Below are 17,322 nucleotides of genomic sequence, written 5' to 3'. Positions count from 1 at the left end.
TCCCAAAATACCCCTGGAGACCCCCCAAACCACTCCCACCCCATAGCAGGGACCCCAAAACCATGGGGGGAACCCCAAAATACCCCAAATCCATCAGGGGACCCCAAAATACCCCTGGAGGCCCCCCCAAACCACTCCCACCCCATAGCAGGGACCCCAAAACCATGGGGGGAACCCCAAAATACCCCATTAGGACCCCAAATCCATCAGGGGACCCCAAAATACCCCTGGAGACCCCCCAAACCACTCCCACCCCATAGCAGGGACCCCAAAACCATGGGGGGAACCCCAAAATACCCCAAATCCATCAGGGGACCCCAAAATACCCCTGGAGGCCCCCCCAAACCACTCCCACCCCATAGCAGGGACCCCAAAACCATGGGGGGAACCCCAAAATACCCATTAGGACCCCAAATCCATCAGGGGACCCCAAAATACCCCTGGAGACCCCCCCAAACCACTCCCACCCCATAGCAGGGACCCCAAAACCATGGGGGGAACCCCCAAGTGACTCATGTCACCCCAAAATATCCCACGAGGATCCCTGAAACACCCCCTTGACACCCCCAAATACTCCACAGGGACCCCAAATCCCACCCCAGGGACCCCCCGATCCTCCCTAGGACCCCTCAAACCGCCCCCCACCCCACAGCAGGGACCCCAAAACTGGGGGGGGGAACCCCAAAATACCTGGGGGAGCCGCTGCAGCACCATGTCGACGACGGCGGCTTCCTGGTACTGCCCGAAGGCCTCCGCCTTCGCCGCCGTCTGCGCCGCCTCCCGCCCGCGCCCGAGCGGCCACCGCCGCCGCCCGCGCCGCCCCCGTCACCTGTGGGGCGCGTCTGGGTCCCCCGCGGGGCAGGGGACGCGTCCCCCCCACCCCGGTGTCGGGGTCCCCTGGGGTCCCCTGTCACCCCCCCACCCAGATGTTGGGGGTCCCCTGTCTCCCTCTACCCAGATGTTGGGGTCCCCTGGACGCCTGGGTGCCCTGTCACCCCCCCACCCAGATGTTGGGGGTCCCCTGTCACCCCTCACCCAGATGTTGGGGTCCCCTGTCTCCCTCTACCCAGATGTTGGGGTCCCCTGTCACCCCCCACCCAGATGTTGGGGGTCCCCTGTCACTCCCCCCCAGATGTTGGGGGTCCCCTGTCTCCCTCTACCCAGATGTTGGGGTCCCCTGTCACCCCCCACCCAGATGTTGGGGGTCCCCTGTCACTCCCCCCCAGATGTTGGGGGTCCCCTGTCACCCTCTACCCAGATGTTGGGGTCCCCCGTCGCCTGGGTCCCCTGTCACCCCCCACCCAGATGTTGGGGGTCCCCTGTCACCCTCTACCCAGATGTTGGGGTCCCCCCGTCACCTGGGTCCCCTGTCACCCTCTACCCAGATGTTGGGGTCCCCCTGTCGCCTGGGTCCTCTGTCACCCCCCACCCAGATGTTGGGGTCCCCCCGTCACCTGGGTCCCCTGTCACCCCCCCACCCAGATGTTGGGGGTCCGCTGTCACCCTCTACCCAGATGTTGGGGGTCCCCTGTCACCCTCTACCCAGATGTTGGGGTCCCCCTGTCGCCTGGGTCCCCTGTCACCCCCCACCCAGATGTTGGGGTCCCCCTGTCGCCTGGGTCCCCTGTCACCCCCCACCCAGATGTTGGGGTCCCCCCAGATGTTGGGGCCCCCCCCGGACTCACCCTCATGGCCTCGGCCTCAGCCTCCGCCTGCATCATCATCTGCGACCTGCGGAGGGGCGGGGCTTGAGGTGAGGGGCGGAGCCTCCAGAGGGGCGGGGCTCATTGAGGGGGCGGGGCTTGGGAAGGTGGGGCCTCCCAGGGAGGGTGTGGCCAAATGAAACGGGGGGGGGGGGGCTTGGCGATGGGGGCGTGGTCTGGGGAGTGTGGGCATGGTCTGGGGAGTGTGGGCGTGGCCTCACCTCAAAGGAGGTTTCTCTTAAAAGGGGTGTGGCCACAGTAGGAGCCCGTTCTGTGGGGGCGTGGCCTACAAGGGAGCCCCAACTCCCTCTTAAAAGGGGCAGGCTTCCTTTAAAGGGGCCATGGCTTCCGCGTGGTGGGGTCCACTGCGTGGGGGTGTGGCTTACTGGAAAGGGGCGGGGCTCCCCTTCAAAAGGCCTCCACCTCCCTGGGCTTCAGCCAGGGGGCAAAGCGCCCCTTTAAAGGGGCAGAGCTTCCCTTAAAGGGGGGCAGGGCTTCACCCCAGGCAGTGGGGCCCACCACTGAGGGTGTGGCTTGGTAGAAAGTGCAGGGCTCCCCCCTTTAAAAGGGCAATGCTTCCCTTAAAGGGGCACAACCTCAGTGCAGCGAGGCCCACCAGGTAGGGCCAAAACTCCCCTTTAAAGTGGCATTACTTTCCTTAAAGAGGCACCACGTCAACCAAGGTGGTGGGGCCCACCACTGGGGGTGTGGCTTGGTCGACTGGGGCGGGGCTCCCCCTTTAAAGGGGCATGGCCTCATCTAAAAGAGTGGGGCCCACCAGGTGGGGGTGTGGCTTAGTAGACTGGGGTGTGGCTCCCCATTTAAAGGGGCATGGCTTCACCCCAAAAGGTGGGGCCCACCCACTAGGGGCGGGGCTCGCCGGGGAAGGGGCGGGGCTCACCGCTGGGCCTCGGCCAGGCGCTCGAGGCGGTAGCGCTCGGCCTCGGCGGGTTTGCGGACGGTGGCCTCCAGCTCGAGTTCGCGGCGGCCGATCTCGTGCTCCTGCAGCTGCGCCTGCTGCGCCCGCTCCACCACCAGCACCTGCGCCCGCTCCTCCTCGATCTGCTGCTTCGTCCTCGCCACCTGCACCCACGGCAATCCTCAGCCCCGCGCCAGCACCCAGGCGGACGTTGGGGGGGACCCTGGCACCCAGGTGGGGGGACCCACGTGGAGTGGAGAACCCAAGTACCCCAGGGGACTCAGGTGTTAGGGGGGACCCAGGTCTTTTGCAGGGGGCAAGGTGCTGGGGAGACCCAGGCACCCAGGGCACCCCAGTGTCTGGGAGGGACCCAGGTGTTAGGGGGGACCCAGGTGTTTTGGGGGGACCCAGGCATCTGGGGGGGACCCAGGCACCCAGGGCACCCCGGTGTCTGGGAGGGACCCAGGTGTTAGGGGGGACCCAGGTGTTTTGGGGGCACCCAGGCATCCAGGGCACCTGGGTGTCTGGGGGGGACCCAGGTGTTTTGGGGGGACCCAGGCATCCGGGGGGAACCCAGGTGTTTTGGGGGGACCCAGGCATCCAGGGCACCTGGGTGTCTGGGGGGGACCCAGGCATTCGGGGCACCCAGGTATCTAAGGGGGACCCAGACATTTTGGGGGTGCCAGGGTGCTGGTGACACCCAGGCATCCAGGGCACCTGGGTGTCTGGGAGGGACCCACGTGTTAGGGGGGACCCAGGTGTTTTGGGGGCCCCAGGCATCCGGGGGGGGACCCAGGTGTTTTGGGGGGACCCAGGCATCCGGGGGGGGACCCAGGTGTTAGGGGGGGACCCAGGTGTTTTGGGGGCACCCAGGCATCCAGGGCACCTGGGTGTCTGGGAGGGACCCAGGTGTTAGGGGGGACCCAGGTGTTTTGGGGGGACCCAGGCGTCCGGGGGGGACCCAGGTGTTAGGGGGGACCCAGGTGTTTTGGGGGGACCCAGGCATCCGGGGGGGACCCAGGTGTTAGGGGGGGACCCAGGTGTTTTGGGGGCACCCAGGCATCCAGGGCACCTGGGTGTCTGGGAGGGACCCAGGTGTTAGGGGGGACCCAGGTGTTAGGGGGGGGACCCAGGTGTTTTGGGGGCACCCAGGCATCCAGGGCACCTGGGTGTCTGGGAGGGACCCAGGTGTTAGGGGGGGACCCAGGTGTTTTGGGGGGACCCAGGCGTCCGGGGGGGACCCAGGTGTTAGGGGGGACCCAGGCATCCGGGGGGGACCCAGGTGTTAGGGGGGGACCCAGGTGTTTTGGGGGCACCCAGGCATCCAGGGCACCTGGGTGTCTGGGAGGGACCCAGGTGTTAGGGGGGACCCAGGTGTTAGGGGGGGACCCAGGTGTTAGGGGGGGACCCAGGCATCCAGGGCACCTGGGTGTCTGGGAGGGACCCAGGTGTTAGGGGGGACCCAGGTGTTTTGGGGGGACCCAGGCGTCCGGGGGGGACCCAGGCATCCAGGGCACCTGGGTGTCTGGGAGGGACCCAGGTGTTAGGGGGGGACCCAGGTGTTTTGGGGGGACCCAGGCGTCCGGGGGGGACCAGGTGTTAGGGGGGGACCCAGGCATCCAGGGCACCCCAGTGTCTGGGGGGGACCCAGATGTTTTGGGGGGACCCAGGCATTTTCAGGGTGCCAGGGTGCTGGGGATACCCAGCCATCCAGGGCACCTGGGTGTCTGGGGGGGACCCAGGTGTTTGGGGGGACCCAGGCATCCGGGGCACCCAGGTATCTAGGGGGGACCCAGGTATTTTGGGGGTGCCAGGGTGCTGGGGACCCCCAGGCATCCAGGGCACCTGGGTGTCTGGGGGGGACCCAGGTGTTTTGGGGGGACCCAGGTGTTTTGGGGGGACCCAGGCATCTGGGGGGGACCCAGGTGTTAGGGGGGGACCCAGGTGTTTTGGGGGGACCCAGGCATCCGGGGGGGACCCAGGTGTTAGGGGGGGACCCAGGTGTTAGGGGGGGACCCAGGCATCCAGGGCACCCAGGTATCTAGGGGGGACCCAGGTATTTTGGGGGTGCCAGGGTGCTGGGGACACCCAGCCATCCATGGCACCTGGGTGACTGGGGGGGGGTCCCCAGGTGTCTGGGGGGGGGACCTAAGCATCCCAGGGGACCCAGGTATTAGGGGGGACCCCAAGATCTGGGGGGATGCAATTGTCCTGGGGGGACCCAGGCATCCAGGGGGGATGGAGAGGGGACCCAGGTGTCTTAAGGGGTGTACAGAGGGGACCCAGGTGTCCTGGGGAGGGGACCCGGGCGTCTCGGGGGGAACCCAGGTGTCTGGGGGGGGATCCCCGGCGTCCGGGGTACCTGGAGCTGGTAGGCCAGGTCAGCCTGGGCCTTGCGAGCGCTGACGGCGGCGTCGCACTGCGCCTGCTGCACCTGGAAGTCGCGCTGGGCCTGCGCCATCGCCGTCTCGCTCAGCAGCTGCGCCGAGACCTGCTCCTGGCGCGCCCGTGCCTCCTGCGGGGACACGGGGACGTGGGGACACCGGGGAGCACGGGGGACGTGGGGGGGACGCAGAGGGATGTGGGGATGCTATGGGATGGGGGGGGGGGGGGGGCATGAGGACGTCGTGGGGGACACGGTGACAGCGTGGGACTGGAGAGGTGGGGGGACAATGGGGGACACTGGGGACAGAGGGACATAGGGACACCAGGAAACTGGGGGCATTGGGATAACGGGAGGAGACACATAAGGACACAGGGGGACACTAGGAGTCAGGGTGACATTGGGGACACGGAAAGGGGGCCCAGGGACATTGGAAGGGGATGTGGAGACGTATGGGGACCTCGGAGACAACCTGGGTGACATCAGAGGCGCGTGGAGTGGGGACACCGGTGCGTTGCGGGGGAATCTGGAAATTTCAGTGAGGAAACGGGGGGGGGACAGATGTGGGCACATGGGGGACACTGTGGGGGGAGCCCAGGGGGTGACAGAGGTGACAAACTCACGCGGATGCCGGCGTCCCGCTTGGCCTCGGCCTCCCCCACGCGGGGCGTCGCGCTGGACCTGCGCCGTGCGGCCCTTCCCCAGCGAGTGCAGGTAGTCCTGGGGACAGGGGGACGTGGGGACACCGTCACACCCCTCGTCCCACTGCCTCTGTCCTGCTGGTGGCCCTGGGGACAGCCCCATCCCTGTACGGTGTCCCCATCCCTGTCTGCGTGTCCCCACCCTGGTGACCCTGTCCCCGTTCCAGTGTCCCTGTCCTTCACCCAATGTCCCCACCCTCATGTCACCGTCCCCACGACGCTGTTCCTCTGTCCCAATATCACCATCCCTGCGTCCCTCTCTCTGTCCCCACGTCCCTTTTCCTGTCACCCGCACCCCTGGCTCATTGTCCCCATCCCCACTGTCCCCTGCACCCCCGTGTCCCCAGTGCCACCAACTGTACTGATGTCTCTGTCCCCACCGTGCCCCCCCAGTGTCCCCAGTACCACTAACCGCACCGATGTCTATGTCCCCACTGGTGTCCCCATGTCCCTGATGCCACTTGCGCATCGTGGGCAGGCTGTAGCTGACCACGCCGACACCCTTGTCCCCACCGTGTCCCCCCCACGTCCCCCCTGGTCGTCATGGGTGACCTTCAGGGCGTAGCAGACCACACTGACACCCATGTTGACACTCTTGTCCCCACCATGTCCCTCTGTGTGTCCCCCCCTGATTGTCATGGGTGTCCTTCAGACCATAGCAGACCACACTGACACCCACATTGACACCCTTGTCCCTACCATGTCCCCCCCTCTGTCCCTCCTGGTCATCATGGGTGTCCTTCAGGGCATAGCAGACCACGCTGACACCCACAATGACACCTTTGTCCCCACCGTGTCCCCCCCACGTCCCCCCTGGTCGTCATGGGTGTCCTTCAGGGTGTCGCAGACCACGCTGACACCCACATTGACACCCTTGTCCCCACCGTGTCCCCCCCCAGTGCCACCTGGTCATCGTGGATGTCCTTCAGGGCATAGCAGACCACGCTGACACCCACAATGACACCTTTGTCCCCACCGTGTCCCCCCCACGTCCCCCCTGGTCGTCATGGGTGTCCTTCAGGGTGTCGCAGACCACGCTGACACCCACATTGACACCCTTGTCCCCACCGTGTCCCCCCCCAGTGCCACCTGGTCATCGTGGATGTCCTTCAGGGCATAGCAGACCACGCTGACACCCACAATGACACCTTTGTCCCCACTGTGTCCCCCCCACGTCCCCCTTGGTCGTCACGGGTGTCCTTCAGGGTGTCGCAGACCACGCTGACACCCACGTTGACACTCTTGTCCCCACTATGTCCCCCCCGTGTCCCCCCTGGTTGTCACAGGTGACCTTCAGGGCATAGCAGACCACGCTGACACCCACAATGACACCTTTGTCCCCACCGTGTCCCCCCCACGTCCCCCCTGGTCGTCACAGGTGTCCTTCAGGGTGTCGCAGACCACGCTGACACCCACGTTGACACCCTTGTCCCCACCGTGTCCCCCCCAGTGCCACCTGGTCATCGTGGATGTCCTTCAGGGCATAGCAGACCACGCTGACACCCACATTGACACCCTTGTCCCCACCGTGTCCCCCCCACGTCCCCCCTGGTCGTCACAGGTGTCCTTCAGGGTGTCACAGACCACACTGACACCCACATTGACACCGTTGTCCCCACTGTATCCCCACCGTGTCCCCCCTGGTTGTCATGGGTGACCTTCAGGGCATAGCAGACCACGCTGACACCCACAATGACACCTTTGTCCCCACCGTGTCCCCCCCACGTCCCCCCTGGTCGTCATGGGTGTCCTTCAGGGTGTCGCAGACCACGCTGACACCCACATTGACACCTTTGTCCCCACCGTGTCCCCCCCACGTCCCCCCTGGTCGTCACAGGTGTCCTTCAGGGTGTCACAGACCACACTGACACCCACATTGACACCGTTGTCCCCACTGTATCCCCACCGTGTCCCCCCTGGTTGTCATGGGTGACCTTCAGGGCATAGCAGACCACGCTGACACCCACAATGACACCTTTGTCCCCACCGTGTCCCCCCCACGTCCCCCCTGGTCGTCATGGGTGTCCTTCAGGGTGTCGCAGACCACGCTGACACCCACATTGACACCTTTGTCCCCACCGTGTCCCCCCCACGTCCCCCCTGGTCGTCACAGGTGTCCTTCAGGGTGTCACAGACCACACTGACACCCACATTGACACCGTTGTCCCCACTGTATCCCCACCGTGTCCCCCCTGGTTGTCATGGGTGACCTTCAGGGCATAGCAGACCACGCTGACACCCACAATGACACCTTTGTCCCCACCGTGTCCCCCCCACGTCCCCCCTGGTCGTCATGGGTGTCCTTCAGGGTGTCGCAGACCACGCTGACACCCACAATGACACCTTTGTCCCCACCGTGTCCCCCCCACGTCCCCCCTGGTCGTCACAGGTGTCCTTCAGGGTGTCACAGACCACACTGACACCCACATTGACACCGTTGTCCCCACTGTATCCCCACCGTGTCCCCCCCTGGTTGTCATGGGTGACCTTCAGGGCATAGCAGACCACGCTGACACCCACAATGACACCTTTGTCCCCACCGTGTCCCCCCCACGTCCCCCCTGGTCGTCACAGGTGTCCTTCAGGGTGTCGCAGACCACGCTGACACCCACATTGACACCCTTGTCCCCACCGTGTCCCCCCCCGGTGCCACCTGGTCATCGTGGATGTCCTTCAGGGTGTAGCTGACCACGCTGATCCCCATGTTGACGAGGTCGGAAGAGGCCACGTTGAAAACCTGCTCTGAGAACTTCTGCCGGTCCTTATAGATCTCCTATTGGGGGGGTGTGGAGCATAGGGGCGGGGCTTAAGTGGGTGTGGTTCTAAGGGCGTGGCTTCCCCAGGGGGCGGGGCCGGAAGGGTAGAGCTTGGGCCAAGGGGCAGTGCTCCCCACCAGGGGTGGCCGTGGGGGTGTGGCCTCAGCTGGGTGGGTGTGGCCTCCAGAAGGGGCGTGGCTTCACTCTGGGGGTGGGGCACCCATTGGGGTGGGGCCTCCGACGGGGGCGGGGCCTCCGGCGGGGGGCGGGGCTTGTCCTGAGAGTGGGGCTTATGGGGAAGTGGGGTTTCCAAGAGGGTGTGGCCTCTGTGAACAGGGCGTGGCTGACCCAAGGGGCGTGGCTGGCCCCGCCCATCTCACCTCCACGGTCATGTGGGCCATGATGGCGCGCTGGTGGCCCTCGAGGGTCTCCAGGGCGATTTGGGCGATCTCGCTCTCCGACTTGCCCAGGAACATCTGGCAAGCGGCCGCCAGCATCTCCTTGTTCTGCCCCTGGATCTTCACCTGTGCGCGTCCCCAAAAAAACCACCTGGCTTCGCACGCGCCTCTCGCACGCGCACCGGGGGGCCCCACCGCGACAGCGTGACCCCTTTAACAATAACACAACCGATAAATCTATTGTAACAGAGCCCTTTTTATAAAATCCTCTGCCCTACCCACGTATTTGGGGGGGGCCCACCACAATAAGTGGCTTTTAAGAGACTGCTGCTTCTCACAGGAGCTTTATAAGGGGACTATGACAGTGCCCTTTTAATAGAACGCTGCGTTTTCCCTTCCAGAACAGCTCTGACGGGGGCGATTCGCTGCGATAAGCCCCTTTTAAGACAATGATAAGCCCCTTTTAAGACAACGTTGCTCCTCCCAGAGTGCCCCGCCCCAGTATACCCCTTTAAGAAGATACCACCCCTTGGGGTGGGGTCTATGGTGGTATTTTAAAGTGATACTGCCTCTTTGAAGGGGTGGTGGGCCCCACAATGACATGCCCCTTTTAAACACCCCCCCCCAACACAAGTAGTACTGGGGGACTCCCCTGTAACAAGCCCCTTTTAAGGGCAGTGGTGGGGACCACTAATATGAGCCCTTTTAAGGGTACCCCCCCCACACACACACACTGTAGCATGACAAGGCCGTTTTAAGAGGACCCCGCCCCAAACACCTGGTGGGGCCCACCACCGCACCCCTTAAAAGGGGCTGCACCCATCTCTCCTGGGGAGGGGTGGTGGCAGCTGTAGGGACACAGGGTGACACGGGTGGGTGGGGGGTGACACGAGTGGGGGGGGGGGGGGGTACCTGAGCGATGCCGGTGACAGAGATGGGGACGCCGTGGCGGGTGTACACCTTCTCGCTGCGCACGTTGAGGGTCAGGGTGTTCAGGGAGATCCTGGGTGGGGGGGATGACACACAGGTCACCCCCGCTGTCCCCTCGTGTCCCCCCCCCCCCCCCCCCCCCCCATTCCAGGGGGTGTCCCCTCACCGCTGGATCTGCTGCAGACACGGCACCACCAGCACCCGCCCCCCGGCCACCATCACGGGGGGGCTACGGCAGAAGCCTGTGGGGGACATAGAAGTAAGTGGGGGACCCAGGAGGCCCGGGGGGACCCAGGGGTCCCGGGGTGGGGGGGGGGACCCAGAGGTTTTGGGGGGACCCAGGGGTCCCGGGGTGGGGGGGACCCAGAGGTCTTGGGGGGACCCAGGAGTCGTGGGGTGGGGGGGGACCCAGAGGTCTTGGGGGGCCGCAGGAGTCGTAGGGTGGGGGGGGACCCAGAGGTCTTGGGGGGACCCAGGAGTCGTGGGGTGGAGGGGGACCCAGAGGTCTTGGGGGGACCCAGGAGTCGTGGGGTGGGGGGGGACCCAGAGGTCTTGGGGGGGGCGCAGGAGTCGTGGGGTGGGGGGGACCCAGAGGTCTTGGGGGGACCCAGAAGTCGTAGGGTGGGGGGGGACCCAGAGGTCTTGGGGGGACCCAGAGGTCCAGGGTGGGGGGGGGGACCCAGAGGTCTTGGGGGGACCCAGGGGTCCAGGGTGGGGGGGGGACCCAGGAGTCTTGGGGGGACCCAGAAGTCGGGGGGGGGGGGGACACCCAGAGGTCTTGGGGGGACCCAGAGGTCCAGGGTGGGGGGGGACCCAGAGGTCTTGGGGGGACCCAGAGGTCCAGGGTGGGGGGGGACCCAGAGGTCTTGGGGGGACCCCGGAGTCGTGGGGTGGGGGGGACCCAGAGGTCTTGGTGGGGCCCAGGAGTCGTGGGGTGGGGGGGGACCCAGAGGTCTTGGGGGGCCCCGCAGTCCCGGGGTGGGCCCGGGAGTTCCGGGGTGTGGGGGACCCAAACCCCCGGGTGGGCCCCAGGAGTCGTTGGGTGGGTGGGGGGTGGGCCCAGGCAGGCGGTGAGGGAACCCCGACTCACCCGACACCACCATGGCCTCGTTGGGGCCACACGTGAAGAACATCCCGGCGGGGACCGGCGGAGAAGAGCCGGGACGGGACCCCCGGACGGGACCCCCGGACGGGACCCCCCCACCGCCCTCAGCCGCGCTGCTCCTCCCGCCGCGATCCCGGCAGCCCCCGCGGCAGCGTCGCGCTCTTCCCGGCCTCGCCCCTTCCCCGTGTTCTGCCCAGCGACGCGTGACGCCACCAGCTTCTCGCCGCCCCATTGGTCACTCCCCGGTGCGGGGAGGTTGTGTGATTATAACGCCGTCTTCGTGTCGGGGTCCTCTCTCCCCCTCGTTTCCCCCTCCCCGACCCCACTGTCCCCCCCCACGCGTGTCTCTGTCCCCCTATAGTGACCTGCCCCCTCACATAGCGACATTTGGGCAGGCGCCCTTAACAGAGATGGCCGCTCGGGCTTCACCAGCGCCCTCTGCGCTTGCGCTGTATAGGGGGCGGGCCTTTCCATGCGCGCAGGCGCAAAGAGCGCCACCAGCGGGCGCCGTGAGGGCGGAAGCGCGGGGCCGCTGAGGGGCTTTGCGCATGCGCGGCCGGAAGTGCTCGCCCGCCCCTGGATAAGAGGCCGGGAGGCCCCGTGCGGGTCCTTTTTTCTTCACCGGAGCCGCAGCCGCCGCCATGTGAGTGCGGCGCGTCCGGGGGTTCCCCGGGCCTGGAGGGGGGTCCGCGGCTCGGGAGGGGCGGGGGGAGGCCCGTGGGGTGGGTGTGTGGAGGCGGTGAGGCCTCTTGGGGCCAGGGCCTGTGGGGGTGGGGGGGGCCTGAGGTGGGAGTTGGGGGGCTCAGGCCTGTGGGGGGAGGCCCTGAGGTGGGAGTTGGGGGGCTCAGGCCTGTTCGGGGGGGGGGGCTCTGAGGTAAGAGTTGGGGGGGCTCAGGCCTATTGGGGGGGGGGGGTCTGTGTGGTGGGAGTTGGGGGGGGGGCTCAGGCCTATTTGGGGGGGGTGTGTGTGGTGGGAGTTGGGGGGCTCAGGCCTGTTGAGGGGGGGGGTCTCTGTGGTAGGAGTTGGGGGGGCTCAGGCCTGTTGGGGGGCTCAGGCCTGTTGGGGGGCTCAGGCCTGTTGAGGGGGGGGTCTCTGTGGTAGGAGTTGGGGGGCTCAGGCCTGTTGGGGGGGTCTCTGTGGTGGGAGTTGGGGGCTTAGGCCTGTTGGGGGGGGGTCTCTGTGGTGGGAGTTGGGGGGCTCAGGCCTGTTGGGGGGGGTCTCTGTGGTGGGAGTTGGGGGGCTCAGGCCTGTTGAGGGGGGGTCTCTGTGGTGGGAGTTGGGGGGCTCAGGCCTGTTGGGGGGCTCAGGCCTGTTGGGGGGTCTCTGTGGTGGGAGTTGGGGGGCTCAGGCCTGTTGGGGGGGGTCTCTGTGGTGGGAGTTGGGGGGCTCAGGCCTGTTAAGGGGGGGTCTCTGTGGTGGGAGTTGGGGGGCTCAGGCCTGTTGAGGGGGGGTCTCTGTGGTGGGAGTTGGGGGGCTCAGGCCTGTTGAGGGGGGGGTCTCTGAGGTGGGAGTTGGGGGGCTCAGGCCTGTTAAGGGGGGGGTCTCTGTGGTGGGAGTTGGGGGGCTCAGGCCTGTTGAGGGGGGGTCTCTGTGGTGGAGTTGGGGGGCTCAGGCCTGTTGAGGGGGGGTCTCTGTGGTGGGAGTTGGGGGGCTCAGGCCTGTTGGGGGGGGGTCTCTGTGGTGGGAGTTGGGGGGCTCAGGCCTGTTGAGGGGGGGTCTCTGTGGTGGGAGTTGGGGGGCTCAGGCCTGTTGAGGGGGGGTCTCTGAGGTGGGAGTTGGGGGGGCTCAGGCCTGTTGGGGGGGCTCTGAGGTAGGAGTTGGGGGGCTCAGGCCTGTTAAGGGGGGGGTCTCTGTGGTGGGAGTTGGGGGGCTCAGGCCTGTTGAGGGGGGGTCTCTGTGGTGGGAGTTGGGGGGCTCAGGCCTGTTGAGGGGGGGTCTCTGTGGTGGGAGTTGGGGGGCTCAGGCCTGTTGGGGGGGGGGTCTCTGTGGTGGGAGTTGGGGGGCTCAGGCCTGTTGAGGGGGGGTCTCTGTGGTGGGAGTTGGGGGGCTCAGGCCTGTTGAGGGGGGGTCTCTGAGGTGGGAGTTGGGGGGGCTCAGGCCTGTTTCAGGCCTGTTGAGGGGGGGTCTCTGAGGTGGGAGTTGGGGGGCTCAGGCCTGTTGAGGGGGGGGTCTCTGAGGCAGGACTTGGGGGGGCTCAGGTCTGTGGCGGCACACTGAGGCAGGATGTGGGGGGGCTCAGGACTGAGGGGGGTCCCTGAGGTGGAGTTGAGGGGCTCAGGTGTGGGGGGACACCCTGAGGCGGGAGTTGGAGGCTCAGGCCTGGGGGGGGGGGAGGCTGAGGTAGGATTTGGGGGGGCTCTCTCTGTGGGGGGGGAAATGGTTATGCTTTTTTGGGGGGGTCTCCTGCCGTAGGGGTGAGCTGGAGGGGGTGTTTTAAAGGAGCTTGCAGACTTCCTGGGGCAGGTAGAGTTGAGGGGGGGGCTGTTTTGGGGGAGATCTGGCGGGAGCTTGGGGGGTCCTGGGCTGTGGGGGTGTCTGGGGGTTCGGGGGTTTCCCTCTGCCCCCCCCCATAGCTGGTTTTTGCGCTCACTGGTGACACTGGGACCGTGTGTTTTGTCCCAGCACCGACCCCGTTCCTCACGTTACGCCCTAACACCCCACACAGGTTTTAGGGTGTCTGGGTGTGCCACGGGGGGGTACCCAGTACCCTGTGAAAAGTCCTGGGGGTCCCCCTGCCTGCCCCCCCAACTGCGCTGTGCTCCCAGAGCCTTCCCAGTTTATACTGGGAAGGACGTTTTAACATCGCTGGGAGCCATAGGCGCTATGGTTTTTCTTTTTAATTGAAGGCGTTTGATCCGGACCCCCCCCCAATTATGGGGTTTGGGGGGGGATCACGAGGGGGAAAGGGGGGGGACACAAGCGACTCTCCTGACCCCCACCCCCTTCTCTCCGCAGCATGACCGACTGGAGAGACGGCCCCCCGCCGTCACCGAAACCCCCGACATCAAACTCTTTGGCAAATGGAGCACCGACGATGTGCAGATCAATGACATCTCCCTCCAGGTATTTTTTTTTGGGGGGGGAATGAGACAATGAGGGGGGGGGAATTCCCATCCAGGGGAGGACTCTGACATCATACCCCGCCAGGATTACATCGCCGTGAAGGAAAAATACGCCAAGTACCTGCCCCATAGCGCCGGGCGCTACGCGGCCAAGCGTTTTCGGAAAGCCCAGTGTCCCCATCGTCGAGCGTCTCTCACCAACTCCATGATGATGCACGGCCGCAACAACGGCAAGAAATTAATGACCGTGCGCATCGTTAAGCACGCCTTCGAGATCATCCACCTGCTCACCGGGGAGGTGAGGAGGGTGCTTGGGTGCTGAGGGGGGGGGGTGGGATTGGGTTTGGGTGCTGAGGGAGGGGTGGTTTTGGGTCCTAGGAAGTGTTTTAGGGTGCTGTGTGTGGGGTTTTAAGGAGCTGGAGAGGTGGGGGTTTGGGTCTTGGGGGGGCTGGAGGGGGGTGTGTGTGGAGTGGGTTGGTTTTGGGGGGGCTGGAGGGGGTTGGCTTTGGGGTCCTGGGGAGGGTTTGGGGTTCCTAGGAGGTGTTTTGGGGTGCTGGGGGGGGGGGTTTAAGGGGCTGGAGAGGTGGGGGTTTGGGTCCTGGGGGGGGTGTTTGGGGGGCTGGAGAAGGGGGGGGTGTTGAGGGGGTTGGTTTTGGGGGGGGCTGGAGGGGGGGTTGGGTCCTAGTGGGTGGGATTAGGGTGCTGGGGGGGGGGATTTTAGGGTGCTGGGGGGGGGGATTTTAGGGTGCTGGGGGGGGTTAGGGCACTTGAGAGCTTTTTGGGGGGCTGGAGGGGGGTGTGTTTGGGGGGCTGAGGGTGACCTTTGCTTCTAGCAGTGGTTTTTGGGCTCGGGGTGGGTGGTTTTTGGTCCTGGGGGTATTTTTTAGGTGCTGGCTGGGGGGGATGTTGTTTTTTTGGGTGCCTGGGGCAGGTGTTTTTTGGGTGCTGGGGAGGTGGGGGGGTGCTGATTCTCTCCCTGCCCATCCTGCGGCAGAACCCCCTGCAAGTCCTGGTGAACGCCATCATCAACTCCGGCCCCCGCGAGGACTCGACCCGCATCGGCCGCGCCGGCACCGTCCGTAGGCAGGCCGTGGTGATGTCTCCCCTCTGCGCCGCGTCAACCAGGTACCCCCCCTCCTTCCCCCCTAAACCCCTGGGGGCTGCCGCCCGCCCCGTCGCCGTGTCCCCAATGTCCTTTTTTTCTGTCCCCCCCCGCCCCGGATTTCCAGGCCATTTGGCTGTTGTGCACCGGAGCCCCGGGAAGCCGCTTTCCGTAACATCAAAACCATCGCCGAGTGTTTGGCCGATGAACTCATCAACGCCGCTAAGGTGAGGAGGGGGGAAACGCAGCCGTCGCTGTTGTCACCTTCTCTCGCAGAGTTGGGGACGGAATGGATCCCTCTGTGTCACCCCAAAACCGATAACTCATCTCCCCCCACCCCTGTTCCCCCCTCTCCCAGGGCTCTTCCAATTCCTACGCCATCAAGAAGAAGGACGAGCTGGAGCGCGTGGCCAAGTCCAACCGTTAAAAAGCCACTCTTGTCACCCTCCCTACAATAAAATTCACTTGCTCTGTGTCCCCCACCTTGGTCCTGCTTGTGCTGTGGGGCTGGGGGCGGATGCACACATGTTGTTGGGGTTCAGGGGGGTTCCCCGATGTGGGGAGCGGAGCCCCGGGCAGGGGTGCGGCTCCGTGTGTCCTCCTTGTCTTCCTGCTGCATTCCCCGGCCAAACCTGCCTTATTCCTCCCCCCTGGGAAAAGTTGGGGTGCTCCCCTGCTGTCGTGCCCCCCCCAGCACCCAATTTTTCCTCTGTGGGGGGGTTGCAAAGCGGCACCCGGGGAGGAGCGGAAGAAAGGATTGGGGTAAATAGGACCGGGATGGCTCCGGCACCTCCCCACGGCGTGGTGGGGAGCGGGATCTGTGCTGGCAACCGGCTCCTCGGTGGCCCAGGACCCCCGCCAAGCCTGGCGTGGGGTTTCGGGGTGCTCCCGAGACGGGGGGGTGGCAGGGGACGGTCCCCCCCTCCCGCCCCGGCTGACGCAGTCAGGGCAGGGCATCGCGGTGGGTGTGACGGTGGAGGACGTCTTCCTTGAGCCCGGCACTGCCGGCTGCGCCCGGAACCGAGCGGCACCTTGGTGAGCTCCTGCTGCCGCGCTTGGGGTGCAGGTGAGGAGAGCAGGGAATTGAGCTTGAGACTCCCCAAAATTTGGGGGGGGGGCAGCAGGGTGGGGGTCGCTGGCTGAGCTGGGAGCGGGCGTGAGTGCTGGCACTTCCACCTTGAAGGTTGGACCCCCCCCAAATATTTGGGGGGACGGTTGGGTTCTCCAAGGGGTGTCCTTGGCACGCCAGGGTGGGGGGGGACAGCTGGATTTGGGGGTGATTTGGGTTGGGTACCCCAAAAATTTGGTGTCTCCAACCGCACGCCGCGGGCTGGACTTATCGCTGCCGAGTAAACACCGTCTCGCTCTTTTGCCTACCAGGGACATCGCTGACATCGCCGGGGCCACCGCCGGGGCCACCGCCATGGCTGGGGACACCGAGGAGGTCCCCCCCCTGGATTGTGTCATCTGTTTCTCCCCCTACGATCGTCTCTTCAAGGTGCCCAAAGCGTTGGGGTGCGGTCACACCTTCTGCCTCGAATGCCTGGCCAGGGTCACCGTGGCGGCCCCCGCCTCCCCCACCTTGCTCTGCCCCATTTGCCGTCGCCCCACGGCGTTACCCCGCCGCCGCGGACCCCCGGCTTTGCCCACCCGCGCCGATCTCCTGGCTCTCCTGCCCTCCGGCCCCACCGCCTCCGTCCGCTTCAGCCGTCCTAAGGGGCTGCTCTACGTCCCCCCCGGGCGCCCCAAACCCCCCGAGCAGGTCCCCACCGTGACCCTCAGCCTGGAATTGGGGCGACCCGAGCCCCCCGCTCCCCCCAACCGGGTTTGGCCCGGGATCTCCAGCCGGTGGTCTCTGTACCGAGCGATCATCTTGATGGTGGTCTTGATGGTGGTCGGGGGCTTGGTGCTCTGCGGAGTCTTCCTCTTCTTCCTCCAGCCCATGGCGTGTGGTGAGGGGGGGCCGGTGATGAACAGCACCTGGGGAGAGCCGGGCTGGCCCCCATATTAAGGGGGGGCCCCCCCATCCCATGGTAGAGCCCCTTTCCTCACAGTGTGGACCCCCGTGGTGTCTTGGTGGCCCACGGACCCCCCCAATGGGGACAAATCCCTGCTCCCATGGGGACTCTGAGCTCGTGCCCTCACCCACCCATGGCTCTGGGTGGGGGGGAGCGCCCACCTTGGGGTCAGGAATTTTGGGGGGCGGCACAGGACCCTGTCCCCGTATTAAGTCAGGTTGTTTTCCTGGATGCCGACTGTGTC

The 17,322-nt window shown here is 65.9% G+C and overlaps 2 protein-coding genes across 2 annotated transcripts in view; one reads left to right on the top strand and one right to left on the bottom strand.

The window, feature by feature from the left end:
* Positions 1 to 10,973, bottom strand: part of FLOT1 (flotillin 1) — a 15,065-nt gene extending 4,092 nt beyond the window's left edge. Inside the window, 12 exon segments of the mRNA XM_059833104.1 lie at positions 691 to 780; positions 782 to 829; positions 1,686 to 1,731; positions 2,605 to 2,786; positions 4,985 to 5,137; positions 5,629 to 5,670; positions 5,672 to 5,725; positions 8,360 to 8,479; positions 8,843 to 8,986; positions 9,773 to 9,863; positions 9,957 to 10,032; positions 10,881 to 10,973. Coding sequence (XP_059689087.1) covers positions 691 to 780; positions 782 to 829; positions 1,686 to 1,731; positions 2,605 to 2,786; positions 4,985 to 5,137; positions 5,629 to 5,670; positions 5,672 to 5,725; positions 8,360 to 8,479; positions 8,843 to 8,986; positions 9,773 to 9,863; positions 9,957 to 10,032; positions 10,881 to 10,923 — 1,089 coding nt within the window. The 5' untranslated portion in view covers positions 10,924 to 10,973.
* Positions 10,974 to 13,119: 2,146 nt separating this feature from the next.
* RPS5 (ribosomal protein S5) lies at positions 13,120 to 15,542 on the top strand. Its single transcript, XM_059833103.1, is given in 8 exon segments — positions 13,120 to 13,236; positions 13,852 to 13,959; positions 14,044 to 14,256; positions 14,953 to 15,051; positions 15,054 to 15,083; positions 15,188 to 15,214; positions 15,216 to 15,287; positions 15,419 to 15,542. Coding segments are annotated over 8 exon segments (735 nt in total). The 3' UTR covers positions 15,488 to 15,542.
* The last annotated feature ends 1,780 nt before the right edge of the window (positions 15,543 to 17,322 follow it).

The sequence above is a fragment of the Gavia stellata genome, chromosome 39 (assembly GCF_030936135.1).
Source record: "Gavia stellata isolate bGavSte3 chromosome 39, bGavSte3.hap2, whole genome shotgun sequence".
Lineage (NCBI taxonomy): Eukaryota > Metazoa > Chordata > Aves > Gaviiformes > Gaviidae > Gavia > Gavia stellata.
The sequence above is the reverse complement of the archived record's forward strand: the minus strand, read 5'-3'. Positions and strand labels throughout refer to the sequence as shown.